This window comes from Callithrix jacchus, chromosome 12, assembly GCF_049354715.1.
Source record: "Callithrix jacchus isolate 240 chromosome 12, calJac240_pri, whole genome shotgun sequence".
Taxonomy (NCBI): domain Eukaryota; kingdom Metazoa; phylum Chordata; class Mammalia; order Primates; family Cebidae; genus Callithrix; species Callithrix jacchus.
Genome location: NC_133513.1, coordinates 90,807,028 through 90,829,291, shown reverse-complemented (window position 1 = coordinate 90,829,291; position 22,264 = coordinate 90,807,028). Strand labels below are relative to the sequence as shown.

Below are 22,264 nucleotides of genomic sequence, written 5' to 3'. Positions count from 1 at the left end.
AGGCAGAGGAGACAGTTCTGGAAGCAATCTTGTACCTTCACTGTAGTATATAGCCTGGTTTCAGGACTCTGGGAGCTACAGTATGGAATCTTGCTATTCAGTGTGTAGTTTATGGACCAACATCACCACCACCACCTGGGAGCTTGTTAGAAATATAGAATCTTGGGCTCCACTGCAGAGTCACTGAATCAGAATCTGCATTTTAACAAGACCACCAGGTGATTCATACACACATTTAAGTTTGAGAAGCACTGATATAGAACAGTACTCATCAAATTTTGCAATGTATTAGAATCACGTGGGAGCTTTTAAAAATCTGATATCCCCATGATTATATGTTAACAGCAACAAAAATTTGACACCCTCGCTACATCCTGTGCCAGTGAAGTCACAATCTCTTGAGAAGAGACCCAGGCATTAGTATTTTTTTATTGTGATGAAATACACAGAACATAAAACTTGCAATTTTAACCATATTTAACTATATACTTTAGTGACGTTATGTGCATTAACATTGTTGTACAATCATCGCCACCATCCGTCTTCAGAACTTCTTCATCTCCCAAATGGAAACTTCCATAATCCGTTAAACACGAATTCTCATTTCCCCCTTTGCCCAGCCTCTGGCAACCACCATTCTGCTTTCTGCCTCTGTGAATCTGACTACTCTGGGTACCTCGTAGAATGGAACATACAGTATTTGTCCTTTTGCAACTGGCTTATTTCACTTAGGATAATGTCTTCAAGATTTACCCACCTTGTAAACAGAAGCTGGGGAAGGGACCTGGATGGTGGCTTCCCCAGCTTCTGCTCTGCTGGGGAATGCTCTGCATGTGTCAGAATTCCTTTCCTTTTATTTATTTTTTATTTTTTTCTTTCTTCCTATATAAAAGCAATTCCTTCCTTTTTAAAGCGGAATAACATTTCGTTGTATGCATATCTCACATTTTGTTTATCCATTTAACTGTTGATGGACACTTGGGATGCTACTACTTTTAGCTATTGTGAGGAATGCTTCTATGAACATGGGCATACAAATATCTGCTCATGTGTCTTTTCTCAGTTCTTTCATGTACATGCCCAAGTGGAATTGCTAGATCATATGACAATTCTAATTGGAGTTTTTTGAGGAATTGCCGTACTGTTTTCCACAGCAGCTGCATTATTTTACCTTTTCACCAGCAATTCACAAGGATTCCAGTTTCTCTACATCCTCACCAACACTTATTTTCTATTTTTGTTTTTTATCATAACCATCCTAATGGGTGTGGAATGGTATCTCATTGTGGTTTTGATTTGCATATCCCTAATGATTTAGTGACATTTCATGTACTTATTGAGCATTTGTATATCTTTGGAGAAATGTCTATTCAAGTCCCTGATTTTGAGTCAGGTTGTTTAGTTTTTTCGTTGTTGAGTTGTAGGAGTTCTTTATATATTCTGGATATTAATACCTGTCAGATACATGATTTGCAAATATTTTTCTCCCATTCTGTGAGTTGCCTTTTCACTCTTTTGATTGTGTCCTTTGATGTAGAAAAGTTTTCTTATTTTGATGCAGTCTATTTTAGCTAGTTTTTCTTTTGTTGTCTGTGCTTTTACTATCTTATCCGAGAAACTATTGTCAGGCATGAGAAGTTTTGTAAAGCTCCCCAGATGATTCCAATGCACAGCCAAGATTGAGCAGTGTTTCTCAAATTTTAACATGCAGATTCTGATTTATTAGGTCTGGAGTGGGATCCAAGATTCTGCATTTCCAACAAGCTCCTGAATGACACTGAGGGACTGGTCTGCCGACTGCTCTTAGTAGCCAGGGTGGAGAAGAGCATTTAAATGATTTCCTTTATCTGAACCCCCAAAAGAGGGTAAAATTATTCTTACAGACCTTCTCCTAGGTTTCCTCACCATAACCATTGCCCAGTACACCATCGAGACAGCCCACTGCTTACCCCTGACCTTTCAAGGATACTGAGCAGCCCGGTGGGTGCAATGGGTGCCTTTGGCATGGCAGAGGAATGAAATGTAAAGGACCTATTCTCCCTGCTTCACTCTCTCCCTGGTCTCATGGGAGGCCAGCCACTGCTCTACTTATGCTGGGTGAGTTCAGGATCCACACTAATGATGGCTCGGTCCTCTCTGGCCTTGGCCCTTGTGAGATAACTACTGTAGAACCCTACTGAAAAGCTTGTCTTGTTCAAAATATGTTTAATATGTTCAGAAAGAAAAACCACATGGGTTGGCCTGAAGTTTATAGAAGCAGCTCAGGAGGGAAAAAACTGCTAAAGGTCTGAATCTAAAAAAAAAAAAAAAATCCTTTAATTCATCATAGAATTTTAGAGCTGGAAAAAACCTTTAAGAACTCCAAACCCTCATTTTGGAAAAGAAAGCAGAGACCCAAAGAGGTCGTGACTTGTTTAAGGTCACCTAAGCAAAATAGAGGTCAGCTAATAGGTGCGTTTTTGCTTTCTCATCTTGCTTTAGGTTATTTATCTGAAAATGGATAACACAGCAGCTACATCTTTCATATGTCTCCTTTAATTAAAAGAAAAAGTAAAACTCAAGAGGCTCGATCATGGTTCTTGACTCTTAGGGCTTTCATTAGAAAGGTTCTAATGATGAGAACTTTCAGGCTCATATTACCCGAATGGGACCAGCCTCCCTGGTGGCCGTGACCCAAATTGCAGGTGTGGTGCCTGGGAGGAACTAACTAGCTTCTAAAAGATAGGTCCGATGCTGCTTTTCTCTTCCATGCCCTTGCTGATGTAAGCTGATCACAGCACTCTTTCCAGCCACTGCCAATCAATTGGATTTGGCCCTCAAGTTGAAACTCCTTTGCTGTCCACTAAAACAGAGGTCATCCCTTGAAAAGTCCAGTGACCTTCAGATCCATGCTACATTTCAGTGTGTCAACACTGGTTATTAAATACTCTTTAGTTTCCCATTTCCTCCCCTGTCCCCACCCAGCTGCTCATTAATCCAATTATGAGTTTCCTTTATCCAATCAAACTTCCTGCCAAGTTGCAGAGCTCTTGTAGTGATTCATGATGCATTTGTCTTTAGTGATTAGAAAGCTCAGTAGAAGATACCGTCTAGTTCAAACATCTCTGTAATTTGGAATGACCTCAGTTTGGTAATGCCACACCCCAAATGTGCCCTGTGAACACACTACAAGAACCTCCTTCCCAGTTTCTGCCCTGCAATTGGAGCCTTGCTCCTCTCCAGCAAGGCATTCGGGAGGCTTCTGAATCATGTCACGCTTTGAAGGCAGTGCCCAGGTCCTTCATTTTGGTCTCTGAGTCCTTGAACAGCAAGCTCATTTGCTGGCGGGAGCATCTGTCTCCATATGGGGAGACAGTCTTCAGATCTTCCTTGCTCTTCCCTTCATTAAGACATCAGCCTCACTCAGGCTTGCTCTTGGCTGCCAGAGGCACTGACAAGCCAGCAGGAAAAGTTCCATCTAGAAGAAGTCTGTTACCTTCTGAAGGCAGGAAAGTACCGCTTTGCCTGCTGGGACTGGACCTATGCAGGCTTTGTGGTCCTCCTTCCAGCAGAGCCTTCTAAACATTCCATGAGTACTGAATCTAGGCCTTGGGGCAGAGTCTCAGGGTGGTGCCATCTGCAGCTTTCCAAGTGTCTCCCTTGCTCTCACTCAAAGTGGGTGGAGTCCCTCCACCTCCTTGGCCATTCTCATCTGTCTCCTGGGCATGTGCTGCTGGCTCCCATGGCCCCAGGCTACTTGGCAACACCCTGAGTTATGTTAGAGATATAATAATGAATTATACAATGCATTATACATAATTAATTTATAATAAAACACACATACAATGGTTTAATTTCTCTGAGTGAATGATGCGCTTCCCGCCAGATCCTGCTGGAACACCTCCCCTAACTGTCTGCTTCTTGGTCTGGAGGCAATGGACAGCTGCCCTAGGAAGGGATCTTGGCTTGGGGAATGTGCCAAGTCACATATTCCCCCTGGCTACCTCTGGAGTATGTTCCACAGAAGGTCGGTCTTTTTGCTTCTATTATTGTTCTAGATCTGGATACTCATGAGGGTCTTATCCAAACTCTGCATGGTTTGAGAGCTGTTATGTTCTTCATTCTCCCAGTCTTTCTCGAAGATCATGGGAAATGCCTTTGTATTTATACCTTTCCCTCCCTCCCTCCCTCCCTCCCTCCCTCTTTTCCTCCTCCTTCCCTCCCTCCCTCTCTCCCCTCCCTCCCTTTCTCCTTCCCTCCCTCCCTCCCTTTCTCCTTCCTTTCCTTCCTTTCTTCTTCCTTCCTTCCACAAATATAAAATAAATGAAGGAAAGAAGTGCCTATTATGTTCACTATCCTTGGTTTGCTGACTATCAGTGAATACAACAGAGATCCTTGCCCAAGTGGAGTTTACATTCTAGAAGAGGGAGACAGACAAAAAATAATAAGTGTAATAATAAGTAAATAATACCGTACACCATACAATGATAGGTGCCATAGAAAAAGAAAAAGCAGAGCAGGCTAAGGGCAATCAGCCATGATGGAGGCAGGATGGGCCGGGCAGGGCTTGTGGAAAAGCAGCAGCTTAGGCGCTGCCAAGTTCTCCGTGAACAGGGGAGAAAGGCATTCTGGGCCTACCCGGGACTTTGATGTTGGGTTGCTTTGGTTACAGGTTCTTTCAGTAATGTTTGTCACTTTTGGTTTCAGATGTCCAGGATGTTGCTGTTCCTGCTGCCGCTCTGGTTTCTGACCCTCACTGAGGGGTCCCAGCGGGCTGAACCCATGTTCACTGCAGTTACCAACTCCGTTCTGCCCCCTGACTATGACAGCAACCCCACCCAGCTCAACTATGGTGTGGCAGTTACTGATGTAGACCATGATGGGGACTTTGAGATCGTTGTGGCGGGGTAAGTGCCTCCCACCCTGCGTGTGACAGATACTAATTAGCTTTTGCTGTAAAATGGTTGTGTAACAACTCTGAAACCCAGTGACTTGCAACAGCATACATTCTCACTCGTAGGTCTGTGGTCATCTGCAGGTCAGCTGCAGCTCGGCTCAACTCAGTTGGGGTTCTGGGATGCTGTGGCCTTGCCTTTTGCTAGTGCAGTGAGTCAAGACAGAGGGAAGTTTGGATGAAGAGTGTTCGATCCACAGGCTTTTCAGGGAGAAAACTGGAATGCTCTACTTTAAGCCACTTTTGTCTCTTCATATTTAAGCCCACTTGATTATGCAGATATTACTTCTTTACCAGTGGGGCTCTAGGATCTCTATACAGGAAGGGCTTAAGGGTAACAATTATGGCAGAAGGGGATGCTCAAAGCTGCCTTTGCCCAGCACTTTACATAAGACTAAGAAATCATTAATTAACCATAAAGACAGGGGAAAGTGGAAATTAAGAGGGATACCTAAACCTTCTCTAACCATGCCTTGGTACCCACAGCTCCTTTCTCTCCAGAAAACTAACATTGTATAGCAAAAAACGCATAAGACTAGGAGTCCAAATAGCCTGAGTTCATTCCCTAAGGTGTAAGCATTCTAGTTGTGTGAACTTGAGTCTCTTACTCACTAAGATTCAGAGCTATCACCTGTAAAAAGGGGAATAATTGTAATAACTCGTTGTCTTGAAGCCTTCATAGGCTATTGCATGTGACAGTGCACTGTACATTTTTACCACTTACCATTGACAATTATTGTGCATTAAAGGCCAGATATGGTGACTTATGCCTGTAATCCCAGCACTTTAGGAAGCCAAGGTGAGTGAATCACTTGAGGTCAGGAGCTCAAGACCAGTCTGGTCAACATGGTAAAACCCTGTCCCTACTAAAAATACAAAAATTTGCTGGGCATGTTGGTGCACACCTATAATCCCAGCTACTCAGGTGGCTGAGGCAGGATAATTGCCTGAACCCAGGAGGTGGAGATTGCAGTAAGCCAAGACCACACCACTGCACTCCAGCCTGGGTGACAGAGCAAGACTCCATCTAAAAAAAAAAAAATTATTGTGCATTGAGCACTAATATGTGCCAGGCACTGTGCATAATCCTGTTTCACACGCCTCATCTTATTTCATCCCTGACAGCACTATGAAGTAAGTGTACTGTCATCCTCATTGAGTGAAAAGGAAGGTGGGGTTCAGAGACAGTAAATACCTTGCTCTCTGCTCAGTAAATAGTAAGTAAATGAGTCGGGATCTGAACCGCAAGGCTTCCTACCTCTACAGCTGCCAAACTACACTGTACAAAGTTTCGTTATCACTTCAAAAATCAGTCAATCAATAAAAACACTACAGGGGCCTGTCGACCTCATTCTGGGAGGCCTGGGCTTTTTTGGTAGCACTAAAGTACCTGGCGGGTAACATTATTTGCAGCAGTTGCATGTAACAGTAGAAAGCTTTGACCTTGGAATTGGAAGGCCTGGTTTTAATTTTAACCATAGCCAACTCAGTATTTATAACCCTTATGCCATTTACTTTACACAAACCCATTTCCCTCATCTAAATAAAATGGGCATATTGAAATCTACCGGTCTGCCTCACAGGGCAGTCATGAGGTTGGTGGTGATGATGTGTAGAAAAGACTCTTTCTAAAGTACAGTTCTTATTTTGTCTATTAATTTCTTCTACGCTGCAAAGAGTAGAGTTACTCAGTTCTATGCCTTCTAGATTGAGCTTGGTGTGCTGTGATCATGCAATCAGAAGCACTTTCTGTGATAATGTAAATGCTGTGCGTTGGTGCCGTCCAGTATGGAATCCACCAGCCACAGGTAGCTACTGACTATGTGAAATGGTAGCTAGTGTGACCAAGGAACTGGATTTAAAAATTTTCTTTTGTTTTAATCAAAAATAGCCACAGTGGAATTGGATAGTACAGTTCTGGGCTTTTAGAAGGAAAAAACTAAAGAGTTGAATATGGCAGAAATAGGAATCGTTTGTAATGACCCTTTTGACCTGGGGTGACCTGAGCAGAGTTGCAGTCAATCAACCTTGCCTGTGTCCAGTTCTGTGACTGTCCAGTTGCTCTCTGAATCAAGGAGACACCCTCCTCGCTAAGTCTGTGCCCAACCTGACTCCCAGAGCCATGTGCCACCCTGCCAGAATCTCTGGTAAAGGATTTTGGTGCATCTCTGAGAGGTTCTGGTTGGATGGTTGCCCTGCCTCCTACTTGGTGACCCTGGCCTCCTCCGATAGACCCTGGAGACTGACAGAGGACAGAGAACAGCAGAGCAACCGTCCTTCTCTCCTCCTCATCCCCAAAGTTGCTACTACTATTTTGCCCTCCTTTGGTCTTGGAAGATGTTATACTCTTCTATTCCCAAAAGTTAATACAGAAAAAAGTAAGACCTGAGACATGAACAGAAAGTGTCTTCACCCTATTTTCTTCTCTTTCTGGGACTTGGACGTCTGGCAGGAGCTAGCCAGATCACAGAGCATGGAAAGCCTCTCCCTGTCTCCACAGAGAAGCTGTCTCTGATTTCAGTACCTTGCACTCCCCCCACCCCCTGCCTGACACTGAGCAGCCAGCTCTGCATCACATGGTCTGGCTCTCCCTCCTTCTCCCCTGGTTGTTGCAGGAGACCTTTGGTTTTCCCGCCTGCTTTGTTGCACTCTTTTCCCACGGTTCCAGATGGAAGGAAAGAAAGGGTGTGAAGGGCCGAGTACGCCCCCTAAAGGAAGATGCAAAGAGCCTCTTACGGCTCACTTCATTATTTTTGCAGTTGTTTTGCCCCTTTCCACAGCCTCTCTCTCAGAGGCATGCTGAAATAATAGGCACAGGCTGCAATTCTCTCCTCACGTTTCATCTTCCAGCTACGAGGAACAGAACTAGCAGAGAAGGTCTTGGCCCCAAGGCTGGTGCTGGCCTGGGTCTATTTGGGAAGAAGCAGAGCTGTTTGGTGGCAGAATTTTCAGTTTCTACGCCCTTTCCAGGTCAAAGGGAGTGATATGTGTCCCCATGGGCCCACTCGCTGAGGTCAGCTCCCTGAGCCCTATGCGTAAATGCGGCTCCGTGTGCAGGCCTTTATCCCGCCGGTCCTTTGATGTGCAGGGGATTGATTGCTCCTGCACCTCCTGAGCCTTCAGCTTCTTTCTTTCCAAGTACTGGGCATTCATTTCATCTTCCTCTTCAGTGAAGTCTCTTTCTCTGTCTCTTTCAAGAAACGTGCCTTTTTGTCCTCTGTGGTAGTGAAGCTAGACCATCATTTGCACCGACTGCAAGGTTTAGAAGTCTCAACCTTGTCTAGCTTGCTGTTTATATGGGTCCTGTAGGGCTTTGGAGTCATCCTCCGGAAACAAGAACCAGATCATCCTGGGTCTCGATGTGAAATCAGCCATTTAAAGAGACCCCTGTCTCTTCTTCTAGGGCAGGGTTGAGCCAGGCAGCCTCTGTCTGAAAACGCTTGGACTGCTGGATGTTATTCTGAAAGATATTTATTGCTCACCCCCAGCAAAGAATAAGAGTTACACAGAAGACAGGATGGCAAAATTGGGCAGCCTCCCAGCTCCGGGTCAGGCTTTCTTTGTGGCTGTTGTGAAGCATTGCGAATTCTCAGAGCATCAGAAAGACACATTCTAATTTGAGTACCAAAATACATTCCAAAGGCAAATATAACTTTTTATTATCTTCAGCTTAGGATGATTTGTCACTGTCTCCTTTTTCAGGCTGGATAACCAAAACTGGACTATACAGACATTTAAATCAGGACCTTGGGAGGTCATTTGGTTCACCCTTGCCTTACAATAAGGCCACACCTGTAGTATTCAGAGGCTCCATTTACGTTGCACCATCCGAGGCAATGTGGCAATCCTTTGGTAATCCAGCTCGATAGTTACTTATATCAAGAACCGATTTGACTAATCTGAATCCCTCCTGTTAAAGCTTAATAAGTCATTTCTTTTAGCTTTTGTTTTGCTATTGCCTTTGAAGATGTAAACCAAATGATCACTATCCTTTCAAACAATGAAAGCTAGGATCACTGCCTTGCCTTTCATCCCATGTGGACTCTTTGGCAACATTTCTGATTTTGACTCTTAGATTCTATTTCATCCATCCTAAACCTATATTTAATTCTGGTTTCTTAGTCTGATTGTTAACTCTCAGTTTAAGAATCATGTAGCAGGAGTTGAAATTTTGAAAAATTCAATTTGAAGCCTTTATCAGGGACACCTATGGTCCAGTTTGTGACAGGTCCACTCTCTATTACCTAATAGACCTTTGCATTACCTAGCCCCTGAAGGCATTTACTTTTGCCACCCCTGGGAGAACAGCCAGCTCTTCAGTTTATAATGCGCTCCATACTTGAACTTGTCTTGAATTTGTTGACCTTGTAGTATGTCTGATTCGAGCCCTGTTGCTTTGAGTATTTACTCTTTGAATAGGTTTGTTTTGTGTTGCTTTTTCGGTGTCCTCGTTCTGGGTATTGACAGCATTGATTTTGAGCGTGTTGCGGGTCGGTTTGTGTTGTGTTTCAGATTCCTGAGTTAATTGTGATGGAAGGCGTGTGCAGTCGTCTCTGACTCTGGGAGGAGCAGGAAATGACCGCCCTTTGTTCTGCGGGGATGGGGGAAGGGACTGGGCCAGCTCGGATCCTCTGCACATCTGGGCGAGTGCCTCCGCATATGGAGGGCTTATCTGCTAACCTGCAGGTGTGAGATTGCAGTCTGCTCCCTGCGGGGTAAGGGGAAGATTTGATCACCTCTGGCGACTTCCGCGCACGCACAGACCATTGAGGATCCTCAGGACTGGTTCTCCAGTAAATAGAAAGCCCAGTGGCTTCTCCTTCTTTCAGTGGAACTAAACACCCAATCTACAGTCTCACAGAGTCTGGAAAGGAATTCCTGTTGGTGTCAATCTTGTACAATTCCTTTAGAGCAGCTTTTGCTTCCGGGGATATCCCCAGAGGTCTGAGATAACACCCTACCATCTCAGTTTCCAACAGGAGTTTACTCAAATGGGAAGATTGTAGTGGTTGTAAAGCTTAAATCACCATTTAGATCCATTTTTCTACCCAAAGATTATTCATTTGATAAAATCTTAACGCATTCTTCACGCTTGGAAAGGTTTCACTTAAAGGGATGCTACATATTGTAAAGCAGTGTTTTCTGTTTTTCTTAATTTTGCAACTATGTCAGGAAACTTTTTTAATTTACTGAAGTTAATTGAATTATTTAAAAGGCAAATTATATTCAATTACCAAATTAATCATGATCATATAGGAGATAAATTTGCCATAATAAATAATAAGAACAATGATTTTAAAAAGACACATTTATCCATGATTTAGCCAAAGGAGCATTTACGCATTTTATTATAAGTATATATAGATACGTGTAGTATATAGAGATAATATAGTATCTATAGATAGTTACAGTAAATAGGTAGATGTAGTATGTATATAAATATAATTAGATACATATTTAAATATATATACGTATATGCACACATTCACATATGCCTTTAACAAAATCAGAATACAATTTTTGACCTTTCAGTCTTAATTGTTGTTTTGTATAATATTTTAATAGATTTGATCATCAGTTTGGACATTATCTTAAAATGTTCAATTATTTCATTCTGCTTCTTTTTTTTAACTTAAAATATATTTTACTTTTGGCTGGGCACGGTGGCTCATGCCTGTAATCCCAGCACTTTGGGAGGCCAAAGTGGGTGGATCACCTGAGGTCAGGAATTCAAGAACAGACTGGGCAACATGGTGAAACCTCTTCTCTACTAAAAATACAAAAATTAGCTACTTACCTAAAATCCCAGCTACTCACCTAAAATCCCAGCTACTCACCTAAAATCCAGCTACTCGGGAGGCTGAGGCAGGAGAATCAGTTGAACTCAGGAGGCAGAGGTTGCAGTGAGCTGAGATCGTACCATTGCACTGCAACCTGGATGACAAGAGCAAAACTCTGTCTCAAAAAAAAAGTATATATATATTTTTTACTTTTAATTACGCTTAAGCACATATTGTTGCAAGAAAAAATCACCCAACCTAGATAAAGGTAAAAATCCATTTTTACCAACTCACACTCCTTCAAGATCATCCCAGCAACCTCCCAGAATAACAACTGTTTTCAGTTTGCTGTTTATGCTTCCAGAAATTTCTATGTCATGTTTATGGAGAGAGAGTGTGTGAGAGAGACAGAGACAGAGACATAGGAAGAAAAAGTCCATGTTATGTACATTTCTATTGTGTATGTATATATGTTGTTAAATGTATAATTTCTTGAGAAATCACACTGATACATATTGTTCCGCTTACTTTTTTTCACTGTATATGTTCAGACATATAGTTGTAGCTTTTTTTTAAATTGTTAATATGGATGCGTGTATGGATGCATTGCTTAGTATGGATGCATTCTGCCATTCCTCAAGTGACGTTTAAGCTCTTTCTAATCTGTGCAAACTCCACCACCCTGCATGTACACCCTTACACACATACTGCAAACATTCTTTACCATGGATACCAAAAAGTGGAACTTCAGGGTCAGGGATATGCTCATTTTAAATCTTATTAGATACCTCCAAATTGCTCCTATCTCATCTTTTTGTATTTATGCTAGAAATAAAAGGCTTTGGGTTATACAGATCAACAGCTATTCAAGCACCTACTATGTGCACAGCCATATGTTCCAGGGTCTGATCTTTATCAATGTAGATTTAACGATCCCAAGAAGGAAAAGAGGACCTGTCCTACATCTGCAAAGGAAGCTGCTGCTATTAAAACTGGATTGAGAAACTTCAGTGCTTTCCGATTCAAACTGCTGAAAGGACCTCCTCTAAAGCCTCTTCTGCAAAAATATATTTCTTAAATGGGTCACCCTTAACCCTGAGATTCATTGTTGTTGGTATCACGGAAGAATGGATGCAGTGTGCCAGCTCTTCAGTGGTGGTTTTTCATGGACTGCCCCTGATTTTGAATACTAATGAATACCAACTAAATTAAATACTAATTGAATGCTAATACATGTGAATTGGAGCAGGAGCCAGGGCTTTTTAACCCATTCTTAAAACTTTTCTAAGAAAGGTTACTCAGCAGTGCCTGGCAGGTTTGCCAGAGATGTCCCATTGCTGCATCCATCCCTCCTTCTCTGCAATCCTGGGCAGCCAGGAGCAATGGGCAGAATACCACTTCCACCTCCTCACCCCAAGTTACAGACTCTCCTGATCAGCTCAAAGGTCTGAGACCCCTCAGCAATTACCCCAGACACACACACACACACAAAACAAGTGTGCCAGTTGGTGTGGTAGAGAGTATAATGGCCTCCCAAAAATACCACAACCAAATCCCCAGAACACATCAATATGTTATCTTACATGGCAAAAGCAGGCTTTGCAGAGTGCTTACATTAAAGACCTTGGAATGGGGAGAATATTCTGGATTATCTGAGTAGGCCCAATGTAATCAAAACGTCTTTAAAAGTGGGAAAAAAGGAGGCAGAAGGGGAGGGCAGAATGATTCCATGTGAAAAAGATTCAATTGAAGAATGAGAACACATGGACACAGGGAGGGGAGTACTAAACACTGGGGTCTATTGGGGGGAAAAGGGGAGGGCCAGTGGGAGGGGGAGGTGGGGAGGGATAGCCTGGGGAGAAAGGAAGCAAAACACACTGCCATGTGTGTACCTACGCAACTGTCTTGCATGTTCTGCTCATGTACCCCAAAACCTAAAATGCAATAAAAAATTTAAAAAAAGGAAAAAGAAAAAGATTCAATTCACTATTCTGGCTTTGAAGATGGAGGAAGAGGCCAAGAGCCAAGGAATGTGGGCGGCCTCCAGAAGTTGGAAAAGGCAAGGGAAACAGATTTATCTCTGGAGCTTCCAGAAGAAAATGCAGCCCTGCCAACTTTAATTTCAGCCCAGTGGGACCAATGCAGGATGTGTAAAGAACAGAACTGTACAGTAATCAGTGTTTATTGTTGTAAGCCATTAAGTTCATTGTAATTTTTCAAAGCAGCTATAGAAAACTAAAACATGAGATAAAAGGTTGAATGTTTGGTGTTAATTTCCAGAGAGGTGATAACCATTACTTCAGAGAAGTTTAACTGTATTATTGTATAATTTCACAACAATAAAAGGAATATGCTACCAACAAATGTATTCTTTTGAATCAATGTCAATCCCTGTCATAGAAACATGTGAGTTTTGGAAAAAATTCCTAAAGCATACTTTGTTCCTCGGTGACCATCTGAATTAATTCACCCTGCAACTCACTGTTTGACACCTGGTGCTATGAGTGGCTGGAGGTGGAGAGAAGGAAGTCAGAGCTCTTAAAGATATCACTGTCTTTGGTGGGACATACACACCCAAACTGAATGAGGTCGTAAGTGAACAGTGCTGCTAGAGAGAGGCAAGCATTCCTGGAGGTCAGAGGGGCTGAGAGCACTTCCAGCTGGGAATCACAGAGGTCTGGAGGTGGCATTTCGATGGCCTTGGAAGGACAGGTAGCCTATAGATCTGCTTACCAAGGGGACAAAGGCCTCTCCAGGTCAAAGATAGTTTTAGGCTTATTGTTTTTGTTCATTTGTTTTTAAATTTATTTTTAAAAAAGCATTTTAACCAAAAAAACCTGATTTTCACAAAGTAGTGAAGAGTATTTATATAAAAAGCCATTCAAAAATAGTGATATAATTAAAACACTAAAAATGCCTCTGCTGAAAACGGCAAAGCTACATTTAGTAGTCTGAATTTTTCATCTATTTAGAAAGTAGACGTATGCCCTGTCTCCAATTGCTTTCCTTGAAGTCTTTCTTCTCCCGTTTTTTTAAGCAGTCTGCTGGCTGAAGGACCTTCTTAGTCCCATGGGCCCCACTGCAGTCTGCAGAGGCCCAGGCCTAGGGCAGGAGGGAGCTGAGGCTGGCCCTCCCCGGCCTGGCAGCACAGGCCTTCCTCATTCTTGCCCTGCTCTTTGGGATACACGCAGCTCCCACTCTCAGCATCATTGCTGCTCTGGGGGCCAGATCTGACGCCAGCCTCCCTATCTTGTGTTTTTCTTCACACATCCCTTCTCCTCCTCAGTCCTACTGACCTGGTGAGCAGGTGGTCTTATCACTTTGCTGTGATTCTGACTTAATTTTCCCTCTAAGGAAACTTTTGAGGTTATTTTCGAGGTGCAGGCATCTAGAACACAAAAGGAGGTGCAGAAGCTAAAAACGAACATTCCACTTCAGATTTGTACCATGCTCTCCCCTAGTTTACCGTCACTCGCTTGCAGCCTGCAGTTATGGAGGCATAGAGAGCAGGAAAAGCATGGGTCTGGTATTTTACTGACATCTTATTTTAACCATCACGCAGTTCATATGAGATGCAGCATTTAATTGATTCAAAGTCACAATTTTTTTTTACATTTTAATATCTCTAAAATTGAGATGGGACTTAGAATTGGCAGCCTGCATTTAACTAGTAGAGTCTTTCCTTGCCTAGAGATACACGATATAATGGTAAACCTTATTGCCAATGACACTTTAGATTTGACAAAAACACTGCAAATAGTGTCGTCCCTGCTTTGCAGATGAGGAAACTAAGGTCCAGAGACCTGCTTGTGTTCATAGAGATGGTGAAAGGTAGAATATTATTCTGTTTATGCCCATTAAGTTTGTTGATTGTGTTGTTCAAATGATAATCTTTATTATAGGTTTTCCTGCTTGGCCTATCTGTAACTGAGAGGCTTGCTTTGCAATATCCTACTATGGTGGTCCATTTCTCTCAGTAATTCTGTCAATTTTGGTCTATACATGTAGAAACTAATTTATTAGGTGCAACTTCACCAAATGTGTTTTCCTGGTGTATAGACCCATTGTCATGAAGTGACCTCATTCATTTTTAATTACACATTTGGCCTGATAACATGATATCTGTCCCAGCTTTCTTTTGGTTAGTATTTGCCAGGCTTATCTTCCCATACTTTTACTTTGAACTTTTCAATGTCCCATGTTTCCTGTGTGTTTCTTGTATGCAGCCTGTGTATAGCTTAAGTTTCTCCAAGTGTTTGACCAGGTCTGTGTCCTTTTGCCAATTAGTTTAGTCTGTTTCCATATAATGGGAGCATTAATATATTTAAACTTGTTTCTGTTATTTTGTTTTCTCAATTTCCATGTTTTTAATGATTTTCTTTTCCTTTCTTGCTTTTTAAAAATTTGGTTGAAAGTCTTTTTTACTGAAGGTGGCAGTGTTTCCGGATCTTTGGGGTGTTACTCTTCTAGCCAGAAACCTGTGGCTGGTGGCGCCTTTGCCCAAGTTTTGCTTGGGTCTGATAGGCTCATTCCACCCACTCGCCCTGGCAGGCTGCGCTCAGCTCACACCACCAGCCTGGATCCCATGCCTCCAAGAGAGACTGAGAGTCAGGCGTGGAGTGGCAAGGGGTGTGTGAGCCAGTTCAGGTCCCAACCACTGTACAGTCAGACACGCCAGCTGTTGCTGCAGGGTGGGCAGCTCCAGGTACTGGCATGGGTGCCTGCTCTCTGCAAGGTTGTGGCTGGACCAGGTGCAGGCAGCTTCCCTGGCTGGCACTGGGGAACGTGGTGGCACCTGAAAGCTTGGGGATGCCGGGAACTGTAGGGTCCCAAAGAGGGAGTCACAACCCTGGCTCCAGGAGCTCCTAGTCTAGGCTCCCTGAAGGATCACAGCTCTTTTCTCCTTTTCTTTGCCCACGACATGGAAAGAAAGGGGCATGTGTCAGCCCTGTTTGCTTTACAGATCTTTTAGCCTTGCCATTCTGTGGGTCCCAAGTTCTTGTCCTGTGACCAGGAAGAATGAGGTGGTCAGACAAGTGAATGGTGAGCCAGACTAAAAGGAGCTTTACTGAGTGATAGAACAGCTGTCTCCCACCGGGCAGCTCCTTTCCACAGCCAGGGTGTCCTAGCACCTTTCCACAGCTAGAGTGTCCTAGTTACCATCTCTGCTAGTGTTCAGCTCCTAGCAGAGAGGGTAGCTCCTCTTTGCAGTTGGTCATTCCATCATCTCTGCAGCTCTCAGCAGTGAGGAGGCCCTAGAGTGGGTAGCTTCCCTCTCCAGTTTGATAGACCAGACCTCTCCTCAGCTCTAGCTGAGCCAGGGCTTTTATGGGCCTCAGATGGGAGGAAGTGCATGCTGATTGGTCCAGGGACAGCCATGGGCGGGCCCAGAAAAGGCACCACAGGTTTCTACTCCTGTCCACAGGACTGGCAGCCCAACCTCTGCTCAGGCCCTCCCTGCCCTGAAGGTGGGGTCTCAATGGTGACCTGCCTCCTTCTTCCCAGGAACCTGTCTGCCTCCTGTTGCCATTCATGGCAACCAGGTTATAGATGCCAGAGGGCATTTGCAGACCAGCACTGAGCTGCCCCTACAGCACCCCCCTTAGCTTCCCTCCTATGCTCATTTCACCCAAAGTCCAGAGGAGGAAGAGGTGGCAGGGGGCTGGCGTGTCAGCATTGCCCTGAGCCTGTGCACACCTGGCTGGACCATGACAGTGCCCAGGCTTGTTGTAACTTTGCTCTGAGAATGGAGCAGGTGCCAACAGCAGTGAGAAGCCAGATCATAGGAGCAGGCACTTCTGAGCCTGTGAGGGCAAGGGGGCCTTCCCAGTCTCCCAAGAGTGCAGGGATGCCTAGGTCTGCAGCTGGAGTTTGGGCAGCGGCAGCTGTGCCCAGGAAGGCGGGGGTCCTGCCTTCTTTCTGGAGTGGGCAGCCTAGATCTGCAGCTGCACCTCCCTGCTGCAGCCAACATGATAGCAGTGGCCACTCCAGATGGCCTGCCACTGCCATCATCCGAAGGTTCTTGTTTTCTAAATCTTATTTCTTTTACCCCTATTGATTTGGGATTTATACCCTATACTTCTGTTTTTTTAGAGGTTTACTTGGAAACTTTATATAAATTTTAACTTAACAAAGTTTGAAATTATCTTAACCCCTTTCTATAATGACTTCAGGACACGTTAACTCTGAACTCCTACTCTTGGCATTCATGTAGTATTTTAGCCTTGCCCCTTGTTAATCCTGGCAGATATAATAATAATAATTACTACTAATAATAGTTGTTGTTGTTATTGTATAAAGACATGTTTTTACATTACTTTTTACCATTTTATTTGCTCACTTTTCCTTCTTGCATCTCAGAAAGATCTTCTGGGATCATTTTAATTCCAAAGATGTTACTTTGCTGAATGTCCCATCCTGGTAAACTCAGTTTTTGTTTAATCTAAAACTGTCTTTACTGTACCTTCATTCTTGAAATAGCATTTTTCTGTATTCACAATTTCAAGTTGCTGGGTATTACTCCATGGTGTAATGGTTGCCATTGTTTCTTTTCGTATGCCTACTGTTACTGATGCCATTTCTTTGTAGGTGATCTATCTCTTGTTTCTCTTTCATCGTTCAGTTTGGCAGTTTTACTACCATGTATATGGATTTCTTTTTTTAAAAAAAAGACCTGGTCTGTGCTTCTTAAATTGGAGGATTCATGTCTCTTATCATTCTGAATATTTCTCAGCCATCATCTTTTTAAGTCTTTCTTGGCCAGGGACAGTGGCTTGTGTCTGTAATCCCAGCACCTTGGGAGGTTGAGGCAAGCTGATTGGTTCAGCCCAAGAGTTTGAAACCAGCCTGAACAACATAGAGAAACCTCATCTCTACTAAAAATAGAATAAGAATTAGCCTTGTGTAGTGGTGTGCACTGGTAGTCCCAGCTTCTTTGGAGGTTGAGATGTGGGAAGATTTCTTGAGCCTGAGAAATCGAGGCTGCATTGAGACAAGATCACACCACTGTACTCCAGCCTACTGTAGCAGAGCAAGACCCTGTCTTAAAAAAAAAAAAAAAAAAAAAAAAAAAAAAAAAAAAAGCGAGTCTTTTCTCCATTCTCTCTACTCTCTCCTTTTGGGACTCTACTCAGACATGTGAGGTTTTCTCATTCTAGCCTCCATGTCTCTTAACTGTTCTCACATTATTTCATCTTCTGTCTTTCTGTGCTGCTGCATTCTGGATAACTTTCCAGTTATGTCTTCTAGTTCACTAATTATTTCTTCAATTTCATCTAAACTGCTGAGTTTCCATTTCAAAACTGTTTTTCATTTTTAGGAGTTTTATGTGGTTCTATTCAAATCTCCCTAATAATTTCTGAGAATGTGTTATTGCTTACTCACTTTTGTGAGTTTATCATTTTACTCTTTAAACGTTTCATACATAGTTATAATCTGTATTTGACCATTCTAATATTTGCAGTCCTTGAGTGTTAAATATATTCTTAGTTGTTTTCATTATCACTTATTTCTGGTGGCCTGCTCCCTTATTATATTTGCTTGATCTTAAAATGTGGAAGTTGTGTGGGCCTAAATTGAAAACACTTTCTACCAGAGAGGATTCATATTCACTTCTACTGAGGGCCAAGGGATCCTACCGACCTGAGAATACTCTAGCTCTCTCCAAGGGCCCTGGCTTAATGTAAGATTCTAGGGTTCTGTAACCCTATCTTGCCACCAGGTCAAGGATTAGTAATACTCTTTAGCGTTCACTGCTACCAGGTCTAATATCAGGTCACTTTTCTGTGGGGTGGGATGGTTCTGGAGATTTCCCTTAAGTTTGTGAGTCCAGTAATACACCAAAAATATAGTTCATCTGGGAGCTACTTGATTTGTAGTGGTAGGGTCCTTCAGGGGTCTGCATACCATTGGAAACAGAAAAATAGACTTAGGAAATCCAAAGCTTGTGTCCTTTTTATCATCAAGAAGACATTGGAGGGTATGTGTAACTAAAGGAAGTAGGAATTAAGAGATCCTTCCCCTCAGCTTTTCAGAGATGCTTGAATTCACTTCCTGCAAAATAGGAAGTGCTCTATAGCATGAAAGACTTGGGTATAAGACAGATGAGGAGGTGTGTGTGTGTGTGTGTGTGTGTGTGTGTGTGTGTGTATGTAGAGAAGCATGTGCAGGAAGCCCCATGCACTCAAGAAGAGCCAGGCCAGACTGGTCCTTGAACTGTACCTCTCTAGAGGAGCATAGGAGTTCAAAATCAGAATCTGTTCACAGCACAGATGACACCATCCACTGGTGTTTGGCTATGCCAGGCAAGGAAGCATGTAACTGTGCACACCTGAAGATTCCCTCCCCCTCAGCAGCCATCTTCCCATGTTGTTTATAAAATGCTTATAGCCATATGAGGTCATGGACAACTACATAGTATCCTGTAATGTGCCCACCTATTGCAGGCACTCTGTATGCTGTCCATGAGTGGGCAGTGAAATGGGATTCTCCCTGCTTGGGAGCTATCCTGGAAAGCAGCAATGCATTCCAGAGCTCCACATATAGGATAAGGTGGCAGAATCTGCTCCTGGGGTCTCCATAGGACCTTCATTCCTTCTGGGAAGAACACTCCTCCGCTGGAGAACTGTTCCAATCACAGGATCCTGTGGGCACCAATCAAAGTAGCCCTTTGGCCACTAGGAATTAGTCCAGTATCTAATTTGTGTCTCGATCTGAAATTTTCTATCTTGGAGGAAAGTTATCCCCTTGCTGTTGAATCATGAGTTGAAAAGGTGTAACACAACTACCACCTGTTCCTTCCCTTGTCTGATGGAGGAAGCTGAGAGAATCTGGATGCCGATGACATCCAGAGAGAAGATGAGGAGAGATTCCTGGGTGCCTGTCCCTGAGGTCCACAGAGCTATGGGTCCCCTGAAGCTTCCCTTCAGTTCTGGGGTCACCCTGGCGTATACCTCTAATACATCTTCTCCCTCCTTTTCTCTACAGCTACTTTCTTCATTAAGTGCCAAAACTTATGGCTTATAAATCAGACAAGGGAAGCCCCTTTGTAGACCAGTGCAAGCATCCTATCTGGTGCAGTATTGTAAATCAGAGTAACCGTTCCTAGCACCAAAGGAGATGCTTTGAGAAGATTCTTAAGAATATATAAAAATGGTTGGCAATCTGTGAACCATGTTAACCTAGGTTTGTGAAGGAGTTTTTGCTAGCTGAATCAGATTGAAAATAAAACTCAAACTAAATATATATCATGATGTTATTTAATTAAACAGTAAGTACTCTAGGCTGGGTGTGATGGCTCACACCTGTAATCTTAGCAATTTGGGAGGCCTAGGTGGGCAGATCATTTGAGGTCAGGAATTCAAGGCCAGCCTGGCCAACATGGTGGAAACCTGTGTCTACTAAAAATACAAAAATTAGCCAGGCGTGGTGGCCCATGCCTGTAATTCCAGCTACTTGGGAGGCTGAGGCATGAGAATTACTTGAACCTTGCACCCCAGCCTGGGGGACAAAAGCAAAACTCCATCTCAAAAACAGAAGTGAACGTTCAATGTACACATTTTGATCAATAATTCTTTTTAAATTTTCTCTTCTCACATTAGATTGCAGACTTCTAAAGGCAGGAACTTTCTTTTTCATCCATGCACCTATAGTGCCTATCACATAATATTCAAATGAAATAGGCAGGGGTCTTATGGATGGATGGAGGATTTGAGATAAGGGGATTAATGAAAATAATAAACATTAGCTATACTCAGAAGTGAATGATTTAAGGGCCTTCACCTTGAGAGCAACATCAATCAATTCAATAAGCAAATTTTACAAGCCTTCCTACCATGTGCATAGGTTGTGTGTGCTCAGTGCTTTGGAAGATACAAGAATATGATCACTTCCTTCAAGCTATCTTAGTCACAGGAGAGATAAGGCATAAATGGAAATAACAGAGCAGAATGTCATATGTGCTGCAGAGAAGACACTCACTCCATGTTCAGCACACTCATCAGGTTCATGTCCCCAGTGAATATTCTAGCTTCTTATAAGCACTGCACTTCATATGAGGTTGTAGTCATAAAGCTTTCCCCCTCTGTGGAACTTGTCTGTGATGTCATGGGTTTGATCTTTTACTATTAAAGCCAAGTTTCTTACGTTAATTTTCTTTTCATTAAACCACAATAATTGTTTGTTGGCTGAGTAGTCCCAAGGGACTGACAGTATCATTGAGCCTCCAGTCCTGGTTTTTCTCAGTTCCCGTTTACCACCAAGACAGGAGGGGCAGTGAAATTCTCAAAATGCACCACTAACTGGTTGTACATGTGTCAGCCTGGGCTTTGTTTTAATTGGCAAATAAAAGTTGTATATATTTATCATGTACAAATGATATTATAAAATATATATACATTGTGGAATGGCTAAATTGAGCTAATTAAGATATGCATTACCTCACATATTTTTTGTGATGAGAACATTTAAAATCTACTCTCTCGTGATTTTTGAGATTACAATACATTGTTATTAACTATAGTCACCATGTTATACAATAGGACTGTTGAACTCCTTCTTCCCATCTCTAACTGAAATTTTGTATCCTTTGACCAATATCTTAGTTCCTCACACTTAGCCCCTGATAACCATCATTTCACTCTCTGTTTCTATGAATTCAACTTTTTTGATTCTGCATGTAGGTGAGATCATGTGGTGTTTGTCTTTCTGTGCCTCGCTTATTTCACTTAGCATAATGTCTTCCAGGTTCATCCATGTTGTCACAAATGACAGGATTTTCTTCTTCTTTAAGGCCAAATAATACTTTATTATGCATTATCACATTTTCTTTATCCATTCATCCATTGATGGACACTAAGGTTGATTCCATATCTTAGCTGTTCTGAATAATGTTGCAATGAACATGGGAGTGCAGATACCTCTTCAACATATTGATCTCATTTCCTTTGGATATATACCCAGTAGTGGGATTGCTGGATCATATGGTAGTTCTATTTTTAATTTTTTGAGGAACTTCCATACGGTTTTCCATAATTAGGCTTATTTTTTGAACATATATTTTTCCATCACTAACCTGTTGTCCATATTCTTCCTTCCAAGCTAAAGCAAAGTATGGAAGGAGTAGGAGGGAGATAGCTAGCTATTTCCCTCAACCCCCTCCCAATAAGATGGGCTGTAATTCTAGTTCCACCAGGATTTTTTAAAGTTGCTTCCCTATTCTAGGAAGCAGCTGCATCAAGCTATAACCGAGGCAGCACTCCCCCAACTCCCATCAGCTATTGCTCCATCCGGCTGGCCTGAGGCCTTGGTTAAGTCATTTCAGCACTTGACTCCTGGACAGCACCAGAACCGTGGAACAGGTTCAGGGATGCTGCCTGGCCTTCTTCCCCATCTGCCTCCCCACATGCAAGACATTTTGCTTAGGAAGACTTGGAAAAGTATGGTAAATCTCTTTATAAAAGTTTCCTTTCTAGACAATTTATTAGTGTCAAAAAGCAAGAGTTAGTGAAATAAAAGATATCTCAAAGTTTCCAAGGGCATATCTAAAACCTAA

General features: G+C 42.7%; 1 protein-coding gene across 4 annotated transcripts in view; it reads left to right on the top strand.

Moving 5' to 3' along the window:
- Positions 1 to 22,264, top strand: part of CRTAC1 (cartilage acidic protein 1) — a 161,034-nt gene that overhangs the window by 14,221 nt on the left and 124,549 nt on the right. For all 4 annotated transcript variants that reach the window (XM_035268685.3, XM_035268688.3, XM_035268687.3 and 1 more), the window contains exon 2: positions 4,687 to 4,886. In XM_035268685.3, coding sequence (XP_035124576.1) covers positions 4,687 to 4,886 — 200 coding nt within the window. The remainder of the gene's footprint in view (positions 1 to 4,686; positions 4,887 to 22,264) is intronic.